Raw genomic sequence first — 19,277 nt, forward strand, 5'->3', positions numbered from 1 at the left:
CAGCTGCTCTGTGGCATGTGGGATCTTCCCGGACCGGGGCACGAACCCATGTCCCCTGCATCGGCAGGCGGACTCTCAACCACTGCGCCACCAGGGAAGCCCTATGATAGTTTTTTTTTTTAAGATTTATTATTTATTTATTTATTTATTTTTGGCTGTGTTGGGTCTTAGTTGCAGCACGTGGGATCTTTGTTGAGGCATGCGGGATCTTTCGTTGCGGCGCAAGTGCTCTTCGTTGTGGTGTGCAGGCTCCTCTCTAGTTGTGCTCGGGCTTCTCTCTAGTTGTGGCCTGCGGGTTTTCTCTTTAGGTGTGGTGCATGGGTTCCAGGGCACGTGGGCTCTGTAGTTTGTGGCACACAGGTTCCAGAGCTTGTGGGCTCTGTAGTTTGCGGCACATGGGCTACATGTTGAGGCGCACGAACTCAGTAGTTGTGGCATGTGGGCTTAGTTGCCCTGCGGCATGTGGGATCCTAGTTCCCTGACCAGGGATCGAACCCGCATCCCCTGCATTGTAAGGCAGGTTCTTTACCACTGGACCACCAGGGAAGTCCCAGTTGTTTTTTGTGTTTTTAAATCACTCCATTTTGTCTTATATTTAGCCAAATGTTTGTCTTTCCCCCCCGCTGCATGATTGCCATTAAATATGTAGATTTTACATACTGGGCTTAGTCTGAACTAAGAAATGATTAATGAAATAATTTGGTAATTGTACGGGTACCAGAAGAGATGATTAGCATGTTATGGTAGGATGTTATTGTACCTAGTGACTTGATTAGATCCACAGAATTGCTAAATCTTTGTAGTACTAAGTCTTGCTTCAGTGGGGTTCTGTTGTTTAAGAGATTTGAAAAGGAAATGAGGGTGGAGATAAAAGAAACTGGATTGGACTTGTAGTTGATTTTTAAATCTAACTCTTTAAAATTTCCTTCAGTTATCTGGTTTCCTCTTGTATAGATGGCCAGTAATTCCTGGTGATGATCATCCATATCTATTGAGATTAGTCTCTGATCTCCTAGTATTATAGTGAAATCAGAGAGGGACTTTTCCCCAGTTAAGCAAATTATTTTTTAATATTAAAAATAAACTAGGAGATTACTATTACTGTAATAATAATGGATCCAGGCTGTTCCCTTTCTTAATTACAAAGAGAAAGAGTACTTGTACAGAGGAGCAACCTGTGGACCCGAACTTAACCACAAGTCAGACTCACACCACAAGTCAAACACCAGGTCAAACTCACAGGACAGACTGAGTGTGTGGCTCCTGTTGTGATGCTCTGAGATGGACATAGAATCAACTCTGCAGCTTTCCTATCTGAAAACATTTACCCAAATTTAATCATGAGGAAACAATCAGACAAATCCAAATGAAAGGCTGTTCTACCACAAAGCTGGCCTGGGAGCTTCAAAAATCTCAGCATCAAAAAAGACATCCTTGGGCTTCCCTGGTGGCGCAGTGGTTGAGAGTCCGCCTGCCGATGCAGGGGACACGGGTTCGTGCCCCGGTCTGGGAGGATCCCACATGCCGCAGAGCGGCTAGGCCCGTGAGCCATGGCTGCTGAGCCTGCGCATCCGGAGCCTGTGCTCTGCAGGGGGAGAGGCCACAACAGTGAGAGGCCCGCCTACCGCAAAAAAAAAAAAAAAAAAAAAAAAAAAAAAAAAAAAAAAAGACATCCTGCCTTCCTCCTCAACAGAAAGTGCTGAGCAGCGCTTCTGGAGAAGAACTGGAAGACATGACAAGATAGTGACAAGGGACTCACCGTACAACTCAGGGAATTTTAACATTAAATAACGTACTGTTGTATTAACTATATACTGTCCTACATGTTAAGTTTCCTGGCTGTGATGATTATATTATGTTTATGAAGGAGAAGCACAGAACAAGAACCTTGTGGTTTGAGGTGAAGGCTCACAACGTCTGCAAAACTACAGGCAGTGAGGGAGAGACTGGGAGAGCATGAGTGTTCCGGCGTGGCAAACTTGACACTCAGGGAAACTAAAAAGAAATTAGGGCTTACCAGTTGGATTAGAGACTTTTTCTGCCTTCTTTCCCTCCCTCCAAAAATTTGTTGCAATTCATGGTAATTGCTTCTTTACCTGCCTTTTAAGTCTGATAATAGAATAGAAGCATCTTTTTAGAATAATTGAAGTTTTCATGAAACCCATAGAATCATTTATTTTTTGCATAATAACAGTAAGTGGTGTTATAATATCACTTGTTTTTATGATAATAGTATAGTTTGACATGTAATTTTAGAGGTAAAAAATCTTAGGTCTTAAACTTTGAGTTGGATCATTCTAAGGAACTAAAGATTCTAAGATCAGGAGAATGATTAGAATCATTTCTGATCATTTCTCTTAGGTTACTTAATGCTATTAATTTTACTCTGATAAATGATTCTATTTTTCTCAGTGTGCTAATTAGGGTTGTCCATGAACAGAAGCTGTGAACAGTGAGACACAGCAGGACGCTGGTGTTCATGCACATGTTGTTCTTCTAGAGTGAAATTAGAGTGCTTGGTGGTGCAGAATTGACTTTTAAACAGAATTTGGTTTTGATGTTTTCAGATAATCTTTTGAAAATATTTATCCCTAGAAGTTTATCTATATGTATATATAAATTACTTTCTGTTTCTTTCTTAGAGGAGTGAATGTCGTTCCTTTTCTAGAACTTATTGGGTTACCTGACAGCGTAGTAAACATTCTGAAAAATTCCCAGAGTGGAAATGCACTAACAGCATATGCCCTGTTTAAGGTAGGTACTGCTGTGGGTAGATGGCTCCTCACGCTGAACCTCTGTAACACTCTGTGCTTGCTCCCAGGGTTACCTTTGTAACTTAAAATACTGTGTTTCATCTCTTACATGTCTAATGATTAAAAGTAAACTAAAATTTTTAAGGGTAAATAAAATGGTGGTTTAGGAAGAATTGCCTTAAGAATAGGTAGGTTTTTCATAACCTGCTGTGATGAGACAAAGCGAGATTTCTGAATTTCTAATGAACAGGTTGTCCCTGTGACATTTCTCCTATTGATAGTACATTCATTTTCCTTTTTCAGAGATCCACATGCCACCTGACATGTTAGTGAAATTTAGCATTTATTTTACTGTTCATACTAGTTTATCTTTCTAAAAAGTAAAATAGTAAAGTTTAATCAAATTGTTTTATGTGATAAACCTTAGACTTAGTTGTTGATGTAATGTATGTTTCATTTTGGAGTTCATTGTCTTTACAGTTGTTGTCTGGATTCAGACAATGACATCTTTGTAAATAGATCGTTTTTACACTTATGGGTCGTTATTTTGGAAGAGAAGACTCATTATTGTAAATTGTGGAATTTAGTTAGCTATATTAATCTAATTTTTCTCAACTGACAAAAAATTAGGTTCTATGTAGCTTTATCCTAAGAAAACAGGTAGAAGACATTGGGAAACTAGATGTTATTTTACTTCTGTTATGAAAATACTTAGAATTACGGGTGTATAGTAGTACTCAAAAATAGTGTTGTTTTGTTCTGTCATCCTCATTAAAATCCTCTGAAATATTGAGAGATTTCTTATATGATAATTTTGACTAGAGGGCTAAAGCTTAATTGCTGAGTTTTTCAACATTAAAACTTATTAAATTAATAAATTATCAAGTTTTTAGTTAACAGTGTGTATAATTTAACCTTAATCCAACTGTCATGATGGTTGAAACCATTTCCCTAATTATAACTGTTCCTTATCCCATGCTCTCATTTCATTGTGTGTTAGGTCTTTTTTTAATGTCTGTTGTCTTTGATCATGAGCTCCTAGGAATTTAGAGTTATGTCTTCTTTCTTTGTGTTTCCACTGTGCCTGTGCTGTGCTCTGGAGGCACATCAGTGCTCAGTGCCTGTTGGCCTGCTTGGAATTGAAACACAAGGCTGGCACGCAGGTGGGCTGGTGTCAGCAGGGGCTCTGCTTATGTTCCTGTGCAAGGAAGGAGGTGTGGAGGGTCCACCTGGGTGTTTGGTTTCTGTAACCTGGTTTCTCAGGTAGAGCAGCAGACACTGAGGTTTCTTGCCTCAGAATGTGATGCAGCCTCTGCTCTTACAATTCTTCCTTTGTACCAGTTCATCTACTAGTTAGTTTGGGACCTTAAACCTCTGGTCAGTTGACATGTGTACATGTCTCCTATAGGTGTGCCATTTTACCACTTTTTGGCCTCATGGAAGTTCCTGGTTGGGATGCCAAGCCCAGCATGGACTGTAATGAGAAAGTAGCATAAAGCCTGGAAAAGCCAAAGAAAAGAGATTTGGAAGTGAAACTAAACTAAACAGTGAAGAACAAACATTTGGCCCGGGTTTGCCCCTCAGTTTGGTTCCGGTTTAGATGAACAATATGTGCAGGTCGGCAGGGTTTCTGGGGAGTGGAAATGCATGTGCCTTTGTTATAGGGAGGGTCCTGAGCCCTCCCTCTGGTTCTCAGTGAGTCTTCCCCCCAGGTTCACTAGCACATGGGTACAGAACTTTGGTGCTGCCCCTGTTCTCTAATCCTGGGTCAGTGTCTCGGTGACAAATACGGAATGTTAGGAGGGAAAACCATATAGGATATAACAGCCTTATGAAGCAATAAAGTAATTGATAGTTTGGTTATTAACAAGAATTTTAACTTCACACTGTTTTTGCTTAAGACAACAGTTATAATCAGTACTGATCTGCCCATTTCATTTTCCCGCAGATTGCAACGCCCGCGCGGTACACTGTGACCCTGGGGGGGACCTCCTTCACTGTGAGATATCTGCGCAGCCGTGGCTACATGTCGACGCCACCTCCTGTGAAGGAGTATCTGCAGGACAGGATGGAGGAGACAAAGGAGCTCCTCACAGAGAAGATGGAGGAGACAAAGGACAGACTCACTGAAAAACTGCAAGAAACCAAAGGAAAGGTTTCTTTTAAGAAAAAAGTGGAATAGGGTGCCTTATATACCAGATTATAGACAGTTCCTGCACTTTAACCCTTGGGGACTATGGACAAAGGTACATGCTCTTGATTATTTTTTTGGTTAGCAGCCTAAATATAGCAGTTCTCTGAGGGTTAAAGAACTAAGATAACTTCTTTTTTTTTTTTTGTGGTACGCGGGCCTCTCACTGTTGTGGCCTCTCCCGTTGCGGAGCACAGGCTCTGGACGCGCAGGATCAGCGGCCATGGCTCACGGGCCCAGCCGCTCCGCGGCATGCAGGATCTTCCCGGACCGGGGCACGAACCCGTGTCCCCTGCATCGGCAGGCGGACTCTCAACCACTGTGCCACCAGGGAAGCCCTAAGATGACTTTTTAAAGTTAAACATCACTAGAAAAATCAGTGTTTTTTGAAAAGAAAAAATGAACCCAGTATAAGAATTTCATGTTAGTAGTAGCTTTAAGCAGTGGTCCATGTCTTCAGTCATCCTTGCTTTGTGTTTAGATAGCTGCTGACTCCCTGAATAGCTGGTGTGGCCCTACACAGATGTAACACTAGGTCTTCATATTTGTTATTCTTTGAGGTTTTAACGATATTCACTTCTCAGTGTGGAGACAAACTTATCATCAGAACTGCCTGTGAATAAGAGGATATTTAGTGTTTCTCTAAAGATAGTATATAACGGTTACATACCAGTTAAAATGTAGACTTCATATAAAGAAAGCTGAATGAAAATTGGGTCATATATATGTAAATAAGATGTATTGGTTATATGTAAATGAAAAATTGACCCTTTAAAAATGATTTTTACCTGAAGCTTGCCATAATCAAATTTTTTAAGCAAATCTGTGCGGTCATAGCACTTTCTCACCCAGAATGTAAAACTGTTATTCCTGCATCATGTCCTCTCCAACTGATCTCTCAGAGGAAAAGGGAAAATCATTACACCGTAAGTTTATGGTGGAGATCAGATACCCTTAGCAGTGCCTGCAGCTTGTGGTTCTCGGCAGTGCAGGTTTGGGAGGATGGGACCTGCCTGTCCCTGCCACCTGGTCTCCACCAGCCAGAGTCGGTCTTGATTCCATTATGGAGTAAAATTTTAAGATTGTAGCTGCTGTTTTCCTCTTGCATTGAAACATCCTTACTTGAATTTTTTAAATAGCAAAGCTGTCATTAAAACCTGCTTGGAATGAAATTCAGTCGTCGTCAGATGTGAAAGTTGTCACGATTTGTGTGGGTGTGTTTGAGGATGTGTTTGTGTGTTTCCTTTTGCTCTAACTGCCTTTACTTCAGTTCTAACCTTTGAGTTGAAAGAGGGAATGGCCTCTTTCTAGATTGTCTTTGTTGTGAGTGATCTGATAAGGCCTCAGGCATCACTGCTGTGAGGCAGGGTTTTCGTATTAAATACTGAGTTTGGCCAAATTTAGAGAATACTTTAAAGGGAAAAAAATGTTTGCATTTGATACATCTCATCATTATATTGGCTGTGCTGTGGTTGGACTCTTCTTTGTGGGGGTGGGTGGAGTGGTGAGGGGGCAGGGCTCACTGCCACATGCAGGCCCGATCAGGCAGGATGGTTTGTCTCCTGATGCAGATCAAACGTGTGATTTCAAATTGACAGCACATTTTCAAATCCAAAAACAGTGAACATGTTTTAGCTTGTTTATTAAATAATTCACATTTTTGCATATATTAAATGCTAAGATGGATACTAACAAATTTCTTGTTTGTTTATTTTTAACCACTGAGAGTGCTTGGTTTAAAATCATGTGTTATATGAAACTTTCTTTTTACTTTTCACATTGCATAGGGCGTGTTTTCCAATGAGGATAAATTGTGGGTCTTAGAAGCACTAATAACCCTGAGTTTCCACCTTTGGTTCAGCCCGTTTGAGATTTGTTGCCATCCAGTTTCATAATTGTGTTGTGTTTGTCCAGTTACAGAAAGTGAGATACTAGGGAGTGCTTTGAAATTCTCTAGTAAAACATTCCTCTGAAGGTGTAAGAAGTTCTTTTGTCATTATTTGGTATCAGGAATATCTGATCTTGTCAAATGCTGCTGCTCTCATCTTGCTAACCTAGTCCTTAAGGGAAGCTACAAAGAGCCGAAAGGGGGACCCCTGGAATATGCGTATGGAGTATTCGTAGCAAGCCAACAGCACATAGTGGGCATTGAGTTCAATTATCCGGGTGTGTGTGTGATAAATATCATAACCATTTCATTTACCATAAGCCTTATACTTGCTGTGTCTGGTGTGCACATCTGTATTTAAGTAGGATTTTTGACAGGGTAAAGAGGGAGCCATGGCTGAGATTTAATTTAACACCTATAAAATAGATTAAAAGTGTTTGCTCAGCAAATTAACAATTGAAATGAAAAATAGATTAGGTAAAAAAAGACTTAGTTTATTCAAGAAAAATAGCAAAACCAACCTTTTAAAGTACCACAAAAATGTCTCTTACTGAACCAACATTTTGCATACAGTAGGGTGCTATTTGCAGATTCCAACAAAGGAGAAAGGGTTCATGTATTAAGGTCACCTTCCTGCCACTAGTGAAAATAATAAAACTATGCCTTCAAATATAATCTTCAGCTTATTTGTTATAGAATATGCCTTCCATTTATTTACAGATGGAAGATGTAACTGTAGTCCTTTATGCTCTAGGAAGCAATGGAGCTATTGGGTGTCTTATTTCAGTGACCTCAGAAGGTAATTCCAGGAATTGTATAAACATCTTAACAGTTTGGGCAGAAGAGGTGTTTGAAGAAAAGAAGCAAGTTGTGCGTTAGACATATCTAGCTCTTTCTTGTGTTCTTTCCACTTGGTTCATCTTCAGGATTTCTTACCCAAATTCAGATGTTCTGAACAAAGCCACTGTAGAAGATTGTAGAGTATGGTGATGGTAATGAAATGGACAGAAAATGTTTTAGCAAATGAGTCAGAAAGAGTACGTGCATCTTTCCTGATACCTTTGAGATGATAACTGTTTTTATAAAATGTATTGGTGAGATATACATTTCTGAATTATTAAAATTTTTCTGTCTGAAAAATACTTGCTTTCAAAGGATTCCGTCTGAAAAATACTTGCTTTCATGGTAATATAGACACATTTCTTCTGTTGGCTACAGCTTACTTTTTAAAATGGGGACCTTCATTTATTTCAGATTTTCAAAATTGAATCTCCATAGGGAACATATGGAGTTAGTTTAGAAGAAAGTAAAATACATTTAGATTAAGATTAAAATACATTTAGATTAAATATTTAGATTAAAAATATTTAGAAGAAAGTAAAATACATTTAGATTAAGTGTTACCAACATTGGTTTGAAGTAGTTTTTGGTATTAGATGCTTACTCAGTTGGCTTTTCCTGAGCCATGGTCTATGGTGCGTCCAGTCACATTGGCCTAGAGGCCGGAGTTGCACAGGAGTGTTCATAAAAAGTATGGGCCTCTCTACCGCCTTGGAATTTAACCACCTGAACCAGAAATCTGCAGAACCAGAGGTGGGTGCTTTTAATTATTCATTCTGCAAATAGGAGCTTTGTTTGGTCTCTCTTGGTACATCTGTATATTACGGAGTACCCAAAAGATTCTGCCTCCTTGACCCAAAGGAACAATAGAGGCAAGAATTCTCCTTCCCTTAGAGACTTGGCCAGAATTCGTCTTCAGCTGTGAATTTTGGCCTGGCTTTCTGATTTTTGAAAGATATTTGTCCTGCATTTTGAGCTTGTAACTTACATTTGAGAAATGCTAAGTATGCGCCGATTGGGTATAGTTTTCCCTCTTTGAGATTTTTTTCCTTTGTGACTTCCATGTCAGGCTGGTTCATTTTAACTCATTAAAACAAGTTTTTGGTTGTCTTGCTTCTTCAGGGTTAGGCTTTGAAAATCAAGCTGTATTCTCCGTAAATCGCTGGCAGCCACCAACAGTAATGATGACAGATCATAATTATCTTGTGGCAGTTATCTGGCTATTTTGATAAGAATGATTCTCTCAGCAGAGAGAATGCGGCTTGACTTCAAAGCCTTCAAGGCAGAGTATGACATTATTCCGCTGACTTGGACAGTGCTCGTGGGAAGTGCACAGGCAGCCCCAAAGTCCTCCTCAGCACTTGTGGTTTCTATCTACAGGTAGAGGGCTCATGGAGCCTGAGACAACAGAAAGCACTTTCACGTTGTGTTTTCTCTGGGACAGCATGGTCCATAAGATCAGAACTTGTAGGACAGGTCTGAGATGTTGCACGTGTAGCCACAGTATATTCTCATTCTTCCTGACAGTGAAGAATGCATAGAACCTTTCTTCCTTCTTGCCTTACCTCTCCCTCCCTCCCTATGTCCAGCTTTTTCTGCTTTGAATTTTGACCATTTTAAATGGTAGAAACTCTCTTTGAAGTGAAAAAGAAAAAGGCGAGTTTGCATGCAAGCGTCCCTGGTTGTCCTGCGGTAGCCGGTATGTGGTTCTCCCTCCCTCTGGTGGGCAGGCGCTATGGCCCACTCCTCAGTAAGAGCGGGACAGAAAACTTGCAGGTGTTTCCTGACTTTCTAATCAGGTACCTGCTGAAAGTCAGCCTTTTACTCCATTTGGGTAATTTCATAAGATTACTTTTAAGTGTACCATATATGAAATATATCTAATATTAATCAACATGAAATCTACCTAGTATAATCTAAATAGGGTAAAACAATGAGATGTTTCAGATCCTTAACACTAATTGAGGGTTTGTTTTTTAAAAAAAAGAACATAATAGCATTTCCTCTATATACACAAATATTAAGCTGTTATTTTGTGTGCACCTCTAAGTATGAGGTTTGAGATTCTGTAATGATTTGAAGCACATTTTGACTAATTTGTATTTTATTGAATTTGAGTCAATATTTTCTTTGGATACAATCTTGCGACTTAATTATGGCTGTTGCTTTACTTCTCTAAGAATAGTGGCTGTTTGGGTTCTCTCTTTGCAAGGGTCCCAAAGGCACAGTTTGTCCAGTCCTCAAACACTGACTGCCCTGCCATTCACCTTGGTCTGGAGGTAGAGTTACAGGGCTTGGTTGCCATCGTGCTCCATCACCATGCGGTTGTCATTCCCCTCCTGAAGAAGATGGAAGATACGGTAGGTTGTAATTGCATTCCTCACTTCTTTTGGTTTGGAAATAAGGGACGAGTCTTACTTTCCAAAAAAAGTTGAAAATATTATTATCAGTCAAACACTTGTCCACAAAACCTAATGCAACTTCTGTTGATAAATCTAGATCATTTTGTAACTGCATTATTTTGGAAGCATTTTAGATTAATAGAAGTTTTCTCAGTCATAAACCCAATTTTCCCTCTAGTGGGTCACTTCAGAATGTTGAGGCCAGTAGTTGTAGTTGAAGAAAGGTGCAGGAGAGCCGGGTCAGACATTCAAATCCAGGAACTAAGTAAGGTAAAGTAAGTACCTGCTTTGGAATTTTTAAAATTCTTTGTATTTTTGGAGCTGAAGCCAATTTATGAATATTCCTAATCCCCTGTCCTCTTCTGGTGACTTCCATCATCTTTTCCCTTTTAACTTCATAATTTTCTTTTTTTAAATAAATTTTTATTTATTTGTTTCTTTGTTTTGGCTGCGTTGGGTCTTCGTTGCTGCACACGGGCTTTATCTAGTTGCTGTGAGCAGGGGCTACTCTGTTGTGGTGCTCTGGCTTCTCACTGCAGTGGCTTCTCTTGCTGCGGAGCACGGGCTCTAGGTGTGCAGGCTTCACTAGTTGTGGCTCGCGGGCTCAGTAGCTGTGGCTCACGGGCTCTAGAGCGTAGGCTCAGTAGTTGTGGTGCACAGGCTTAGTTGCTTCATGGCATCATAATTTTCTTTAATTCTTTCTTTAGAGTGATATTTCATTATCCAAAGAGGATTCAGCCTCAGAAAATACCCCATCCTCCCGTGGGAAGAAAGTGAGTTTGCTTTTCCTACTGCACTTGTGTGGAGGGTCATGGTGGTGGTCACAGCACCTGAGCCTGCATTTGCGACACTTGGAACAGCTCAGATTGGAATTTTCCTTTTCCTTGGGGTCAATCGGTGGAACATCTGAAGCATCAGGAGCTGGCTTTTGTGGTAACTTTTCTCACTGGGAAGTTCAGTGTATCCCCGACTAAGAACTGTTAGGCTGGCCTCTCTAGGAGTGGAGAACGTGTGTGCGGGAGGTTAACGGGAGGTTGACAGTGAGGCAAAACCATGTGCTCGTGGATGGTTCCAGAAGAAAGGGAGTGTGCCAGCATTGGTGAAGAGGATGCATATGTGGTACAGGATCCCGACACCAGGAGCCTGGGGTCCATGCGGTTTCCTTGAGGCCGTGACAGCACTCAGATCAGTGTTAGCTCCCCCACCCCACACAGAAAGGAAGCCAGAGAAGGAAAAAATGGGGGCAAGGTGGGAAATTATTTTTTTTAAACTATTCTCCCTTCAGATTTTCACATTTTATTGCTAAGGTTGTAAGAACACTCCCCAACACATACACAACATGGTTTGTTAACCAAAAAAGCTGCCCACATCTAGAGTAATGAGAAAAGAAACAGATGTATTGTACTTAAAACCGTGGCGAGGAGGTTTGGGTACTGGTGGTTCAGTCTCTGCCTTGACACAGGTGCTCCAACCCCCTTGGCACTAACTTGGCCCGTTTCCGTCACTGGCATTTTAAGCTGCAGTGTTAGCGTAGAGAGCATGCCAAGGCAGAGTGCTATTTACAAGTCTGTAGGAATTGGGCGAACCTGGAAAGTGAAAGCTGAACAGCACAGGTCCCTCTGTGGGGGCCGCATGTGGCAAGCACACCCTCTCCTCCAGTCTTCGCACAGGTGACCCTGTTGTATGCATGACATTTGAAGACATTAACCTGAGACAGAGCTAATACTTGAGGCCACCAGGTCTACAGGCTCCAAAGCCTGTGCTGCCCTTGGACTGTAAGCAGGAAGTCTCAAGCAGGACCTCAGGGTCCCCCACCGAAGTCGGGGTGGCAGACACAGCCTGGCTTAGGTGGGGCCAAGGGGATGGGTCCCTGGCCTGCCACGTGGGAGAGGCCAAAGTCAGCACTTTGATTTGAAAGCATGCTTACTCTGTCTGCTAGTGTAGACTGCTAGAATATTTTGTGCTTCCAGATTCTGGTGGTAGTACCACAGTAAACTCTATAAATGCAAATGGCTTTGTAAACAGGTTAAGTCATATAGGAGCAGTATACTATACACAAATGTGTGTAGATATATATATACTGCTTCCTGGTAAAGCCTTTTGGAAGTCTGTATTGCAGTTAACACCATGCTGTGTTCAAATTACTAAGACTGTAGCTTTTGAATTTTTTAAAGTAGGGTGAATGAGGTTTACATTATTAGGGCAAAAGCCCAAAGTCTGGACAGACGTGCCATCAAAACAATGAAATTTACAAATGCACAGCTTTTACCTTTTGGCTGCTATTTTAAAACATGCATTTTAATTAGAATCCATTCAAAGCAAAACATCAAAACAGTGTAACGAGAGAAATCTAACTATGATGTTTTAAGTAACAGGCTCGTTATAAACTGTTTTGTGCAAGTGTCATCATGGAGAGTCAGAAATAAGTGTTTGTTCCAAGGCCACTGTGAGTGGCTCTCGGAAGGATTCTGGAGGTTTCTTTCGAGCACACTGCTTTTCTAGATGTCTTCAAGGGTGCAGGGAGAGGGCTGCCTGAGTTGCTAGTCCATCTCCTTAGCTGTTGGCAGCTCTGCTGTTTCACAAACGACCCAATGAACAGAAGTCGGTACAAGAAAGCCAGAGACTGATGGGGTATGGGATCTGGTGCAGGCCCTGAAGTGCAGTGGGGGCTCCCCATGTACCAGGTGGGTCAGCAGGGAGCCTGTCGCCAGGGAGGGTGGTGTTGGGCTCTGTTATGTCCTGTGCTGAGTATAGCCTGAGCAGAAAACGGTGGGTCCAGACCTTGGTGTCTCCCTCCCTGGCTGGTGGTGCCTCGGCTTTCGAGGGCCCACAGGGGCTCCTTGGCCTCTGGCACTTCAGCTCCAGCCCGATGGACAGCTCCTGGGTCACGGGCAGCCTCTAGGCCTATTGTCTGTTTTTGGCCTGGGGCTTCCTCTGAAGTCTTCAGAGCCTTCTCAGTGCACAGCCAGGGCTGCAGGGAGGGGTCCCACAGGCCCCCGACAGTGGAGATCAGTGTCCCGCCTCCTGTCCTCCAGGAGTGTAGTCTCTGGTTTCTCAGCACCACACTGAGCCCCGCGCTGCCCAGATGGACACCAGTGGGCCCACCCTGACCATCTCCTGCCTCCTCCAGAGCAGCTCCAAGTAACCTTCCTGCACCCAGACCCTAGACCCAGCCAACCAGGTGACCTCATATAGAAATGGGTTTACTGAACCCAATCCAGTAGGAATCAAGCCTGGAATCTCCTCTCCTTCTGTGATGAAAGTTTATACTGGTCTTACCTTCACTGAGGGATATAAGTTTGGGGAATATTCTTTAAAATTTCTCAAATATCTGCTGAATAAGAGATTATAGAATTTATTCAAGAGCATAATGTGGTTTATCAGTGACTATTTGCTGTTATAATAGAAAGAAATCCTTTTCTTACAGCTATTTTCCTCCTTATAGCTTTCTAATCCCCTTTCAAAAATTGTCTTAAAAAATTAATTCAGAATCTAAAATGGGTTTTATGGGAGCTCCTTAGCGGTCCAGTGGTTAGGACTTGGCGCTTTCACTGCCGTGGCCCAGGTTCAATCCCTGATCAGGGAACTAAGATCCCACAAGCTGCGGGGTGTGGCCAAAAAGTTTTATAACTAGAGTTATATTTAAATGGTATTTTAAGATTTCAGTTTCCAAAGTTCATTTGTTTCCACAGTTCATTACTAACGTATAGAAATGCAAAAATATTTTAATTGTATTTCCTGCAACCAAGCTAAACTCACTTATTCTAGTAATTTGGTAGGTTGTATGAAGTTTTATACATTCACAATTATGTAATCTGTGAATCCATATACTTAGAGCTTAGAGATATTCTAATCTCTCAGTGAAGGAAACTTATATTCCTTTTGCTCCATCATCACGAACTGAAAACCTCTGATGCCAATGACCTTATTAGCCTCTGAGGGTGTCTGCTGAACAATTCTCTTAGAAGTCTTGCTCACGTTTTGGGCTGAGTTGACTCAGTTTGTCTGTCACAGCTTCCAGAAGCCTGAAGGTGACACCTCATCTCAGGTGACGATCCGTGAGTGTTCTTTGTAGAACCCAGAACTGTATGATGTGATCTGCCAGGGTTTATAGCAAATATAATGATTTCTGAAAAGTCAGAGTGAATAAGAACTGAATGGGACGGTTACCTGGGGAACCATAAGAACCGTTTCTGAGACGGGTTTTTAAATACAAGTAGTTTCTCCCCCCACCCCCCAACATATGTGTTTTGTCTGTGAAATATTTTTTTAAAAAAACAGGAGACGTGTATCAGTGATCATTTTTAATGATTTTGAGCTGTGGTTCGAACACAGCATTAAGAACAAGCAGAAGAGGCTGATTTCATAACACACAGCACTTAGAGCAACATCTTCCTTTAAAAGTCCGGATTGTGGTTACAGACCTTGGGTCTAAGAACTAACTACATCCCCTCGCTCAGTTAAAGAGGCAGATACATGACAGCTGGAAATCTTTCTCTGTGTATAACTGGGAATTATGTTGAACAGTAAGCACAAATGTCTGTTTAAAAAAAAGACTTTAACAACTTCAGATTATTATAGATCACGTGAACAACTGTTGCAAAGTTCAGATACAGTTGTACTTTTTCATTATAAAGCAGCCTAGTGAAAATTAAGTGAATTAAATGCTATGAATAGTATTGTACATATTTAAAAACAGCTTTTACACCAGAAAGTGTGATTTTTGAAAGCCATGAAATGAAGAATAGCAATATACCAGCAAGCACATTAAGATGAACCAGTATAATTAACAGTAAAGTTTAAGCCTCTATTAGTCCTGTAGAAAAGCCATGACGTGGTAACAAATTTAGTGCCTTTGAGTCCAGAACATCATCAGATGACACTCCTGCTCAGCAGTCCTCCCAAGAGGTGAAGCCTGGGGGAGTTTTTCTAACAGGGAGGAGCCTCCACCCTTGACCTGAACCACCAGGGCCGCTGCCATTGGCAGTGAGCAGACAGCGGGGGCAGTGGGTGCAGAAAACACAGATCCCCATCTTCTTGTGGGCCTTGCAAAGCACAAAGAAGGGCTGACCTCTGGTCCATTAGCATCAAGAGGTGCAGAGGTGTTTTCAGTTTAAGGATAATCAGTAATTGTTTTGTGGAGGACAAGAGTATGACTCTGTCGTGATTCTCAAAATCAAAACATACACCACGGAACAAATAAAAAACGAGTTATTAGAATTTACATCCTCTGATGACAGAATAAACTGGAAATATGGATCAGGTGGGCAGAATTTCACGAAACTGTGGATGGCACTGGGAAGGATGCCCACACCCACGATTTCATCCATGGTTTTAATGAATATTGTCATAGGCTCTTCTTTTTTCAAGATTAGAATATTTGAAGATAAATGCAGAGGTCACCGTCAGCCACTAAAGACAGAGCTGTAAGTAGATGCTGAGTCAGGGGGTGTGACATGGTCCCTGGTCAGTGGCAAAGCCTAGTCTGTTTCTGGGGTCGTGATCACCAGGAGACACCAAAAGGAAGGGACAGGACATAAGAATTCACTCGGCTGGCTGATTTGCCAATCTGCTAATTATAACCCATAACAAATCTTTCTGAGACTGGGGTCTTCTCAAGTGGACTGGTTTGTCCTAAGTTATTTTTCCTGCAAATGCTACTGTTCATTCACTGGTTCCATAGCTTCCGTCTGTCAAAAAGGCACAGAAACAGAAAGACAGATGGTCACAAATGCGTCTGGACTGCACAGTCCTGTGCTGCAGGCTAATGTGCTCACTCTGACCTAAGTTTTGCAATTTCAGTGAAAAGTGCACTCTTCACTGGGTTTACCCTCTTCATTCTACAACATGAGATAGAATATTTTTTCATAAAGCAAGTTGAAAAATCCACATTTTTTTCTGATTATAGCTAATACTGGTCCAACTGAACATTATCGAAGGGATTAAAATAAGCATCTGGTGGCTCCAAAAGGCTGTGGTATTTTAAAAAATTATTTCTTAAGTGTTTTCACAGCAAAGATGCAACTCTGATTGCTGTACATATGTTGTTCATAGGCTGTGCTTGCTTGTTCAGACTTGTTTCCCTTGTGTTATAATAGTGATATTTATTAATAAACTACATAGACTTTTATCTGTATGCATCCATTTGCAAATTTCCTTATAAAAGAGGACAAAGCACATAGGCATTCACAAATTCTATGCCATTTCTGTTAAAATTGGTATCTATACCTTATATTGCAGTATTAACAAAGTTTTGTTCTACCCATTGGGTAGGATATGTGCGTAATATAGTCAAGTTATATACAGCACCTTACAAATGAACGCCTGACAGACACTGAAAGCACCATTGTGAGTGAGGCACAACAAAGGGGGCTGGGTTCCCGCATCTGCAGAAGTTAGAACATTAGACACCTTGGCCGCTTAAAAACTGCCACGCTGAGCTCTATGAAAGGACGTGGATCTTCACCATCTGCATCTTTGTACAGCTCTCACCCCAGCACCTCACACACACTGAGGACAGCGCTGCTCATAAGGCGTCCCTCCCTGCACACAAGCCTCAAGGCAGGAGCAGCAAGTGGCCGTCTAACCCTGGCCGTGAACATAAAATCCTGATACCTGTGGAATTCGCACAATTCAGGTGAGCTGCTGGGACCCATTTGTGGTCAGGGTGAGAGCAGGTCTTTCATCTGCTTTTGTTGGGCCCCTTTAGACACAGCATCCTTACACTGGGGAGGACTTGCCAATGCATCTCCATTTCGCCAAGGCCATGGTAACCAAGGTGACCGTGCAGAAGGGGAGCCTGGTCCCTGCTTCTCCACCAAGGTTGGGGGTGGGGGCTGTCACCACAAGGCCCTGCGCCCCACACAAGTATCTTTCCCAGTTTTTCCTTCACAGACACTGCTCAGCTCTGGAAATTTTAAGAAAAATGAGTGGTACACTAACATGTTGCTGTTCTAAGCAGCAGACCTCAAGCAGCAGCCTTGGCACAGCGAACACAAGGCTTAGAGAGCGGCCCCTAGCTGCTGCCTCGCAGCCAGACCAGTGTGGGAGCCTGGTGGCCAGCAGCAAATGGAAGCTGCTTTGGAGGGGCTCGTGGACCCGGACAGTCTCTGCAAGGACTCTCTGGACAGAAGAGCAGGTGGAGGTAAGATCCAGGCCCACCTGTCAGGATGCAGCCACTGGTTCTGAGGAGGGTGGGAATTTGAATGGATTCTTCCAGATCTGAACTGCTTTTGAAAAGTGCTTGCCTTTGAGCCCTTCTCATTCTTATGATGATAAAATACAGGTGAAGAGGGGGATAATTTGAAGCTGGGGGCACGCTCATCTGAGTACAGGTCCCTATGCTGGGGTAGAAGGCCCCCCGCTTCCTGCTGGCCGCTGTGTCCTCCTCTCCCAGCTGCAGTTAGTGGACTTAAGTGTCATCCTCATGACAAACCTTCCCAAGTTTTGCACATTCTCCTCTGCTGTCTGGGCTGTGTGTCCAAGTGAATTTGTGGTACGGAGGACAGAGGGTATGCTTGTCAAGCTTTTTTAACACTGAATTTTGGTCACAGATAGAACTTTGTGTTGGGTTGGCCAAAAAGTTCGTTCAGGTTTTTCCGTAACATGGAAAAACCTGAATGAACTTTTTGGCCAGCGCAATAAATGCAGTTTCTTCAGCAAAATCTCTTTTGTAGTAAAGGACAACCTTAGTGTCTGAGGAACACTAGCCTCTCTGAAGCCAACAGACACATGAGTGTTGCTATAAGTGGGACTCAGGGTGCCTGGAGTTCATATCCAGGGAGTCGCTAAGACGATGGAGCCCAGCTCCCACCCACTGCTCACTGATTCCCTAACCGTCTGGTTTCTAACCTGGACCCTCAGGCCCCACTGATCAAGCTGCAGCTTCACAGTCATGCCTCTTTCCACACCATGTCAGCCACAACCTTCGAAAGAGCAGAGGTCTAAATCACCTTTTTCCTGTGTTGAAGGGAAATTGACTGTTAATTCAATTTATGACCTTGGCTTTTAAACTAATTCATTACAGAGCCCCAGCCTCAGAGACCATTCAAGTCATGGTTTGATATGTCTGCATCATTAAATAACTATTTACATTAGAGGCAGTTATCTAATAGGGTGGCCGAAAGGGAGCAGTCTCGGTTTTGAAGAACAATTAAAGTTATTTGAATTAAATAATTGTTTTACCAGTACTGTGAACATGTGCAAAATGTTCAGGTACTTGCAAAGTGACTAAGGAGTTTATAAGTTTCTGAGCATAACTCACCATTTTGAGCTAGAACACCCACTCTACCAGAAGTGCAGGTGAGGTTTGGAATGATGACACCATCAGCCAACCTCCTCATTCTGCACCTAAGGGGAACGCCTGACTGATAATCTGCCTGAAGATGGGGAGGACAGGCACCTTCCCATCTTCACCAGCAACACAAGGGGAAACCTCACACCATGCAGAGTCCCAGCATCCTTTAAGCACAGGCTTGAGGTCGAGGCCATCTGATACGGTGGGTGGGCGGGGGTCCTCTGGTCAGGCCCCCAGGACTCTGCCCGTCCCAGAGCTCCTGCCATGGCCCTCAGCGTGCACACTGCTCAACAGGATCTGAAGCATGAGTGACAGTTGTTGACCACCATCTTCTCCTTTTAAGAGATTGACTACTTGTGTGGATGTTACTGTCTGAAATGGATGAAGATTCCAATTCTCCAAACAAAACCCAGGGACCTACCAACCAAGAGGAACCTCGGAAAGGAGCAGCAGAAAGCAGTTTGAGAGCTTTCTGCCAGCAGCACGAGGGCACCTCACCGGGCAGCCACCTCCAAGACCACGATAGCAGACACCCGGAACTGCAGGTCAGAGTCCTAAGTCATCCCTCCAGCCCTCGGTCCCTGCGAGAGCAGGCAAGGGCTGCACAGAAGCACCCCACCTGGGTGCAGCAAAGGCAGATGCTTCTGTAGAAGGAAGTTACTTATTTTAGGTGAGAATGAATGTTACAATATTTAAGGTTAGTTTTCTAGTTGATTTTAGCTGCAAGTTGTGCTTTTTACCCTGTGCTCTGAGTTGCTCCCCACCCAGTTCTGGCCTCCACTGCAGAGGCTTAGTGACCCCTGGGAGCGCATCTGGTTCTGAGCACTGCATTCCTCCCGGGTGCTGGTCTGCATACTTGGCCACATGGGTCCCTTCCTCAGTCCCAGGGGCTTCTACGCAATCTGCA

At 42.7% G+C, this 19,277-nt stretch overlaps 1 protein-coding gene across 7 annotated transcripts in view; it reads left to right on the plus strand.

Moving 5' to 3' along the window:
* The window catches only part of FAM210A (family with sequence similarity 210 member A), a 40,328-nt gene extending 23,635 nt beyond the window's left edge, over window positions 1-16,693 (plus strand). For 2 of the 7 annotated variants that reach the window (XR_014017369.1, XR_014017374.1), the window contains exons 3-6: window positions 2,643-2,754; window positions 4,702-4,999; window positions 9,885-15,500; window positions 16,560-16,693. Coding sequence is in view for 1 of the 7 variants with exons in the window: in XM_081252968.1 (XP_081109094.1) it covers window positions 2,643-2,754; window positions 4,702-4,935 (346 nt within the window). In the remaining 6 variants the exon portion in view is untranslated. Of the gene's footprint in view, window positions 1-2,642; window positions 2,755-4,701; window positions 6,117-9,884; window positions 15,501-16,347; window positions 16,433-16,559 lie in introns of those variants that run through there. The other 5 variants (XR_014017370.1, XR_014017371.1, XR_014017372.1 and 2 more) reach the window with 5 other exon arrangements.
* The last annotated feature ends 2,584 nt before the right edge of the window (window positions 16,694-19,277 follow it).

The sequence above is a fragment of the Mesoplodon bidens genome, assembly GCF_964165515.1.
Source record: "Mesoplodon bidens genome assembly, chromosome: 13".
NCBI classification, from domain to species: domain Eukaryota; kingdom Metazoa; phylum Chordata; class Mammalia; order Artiodactyla; family Ziphiidae; genus Mesoplodon; species Mesoplodon bidens.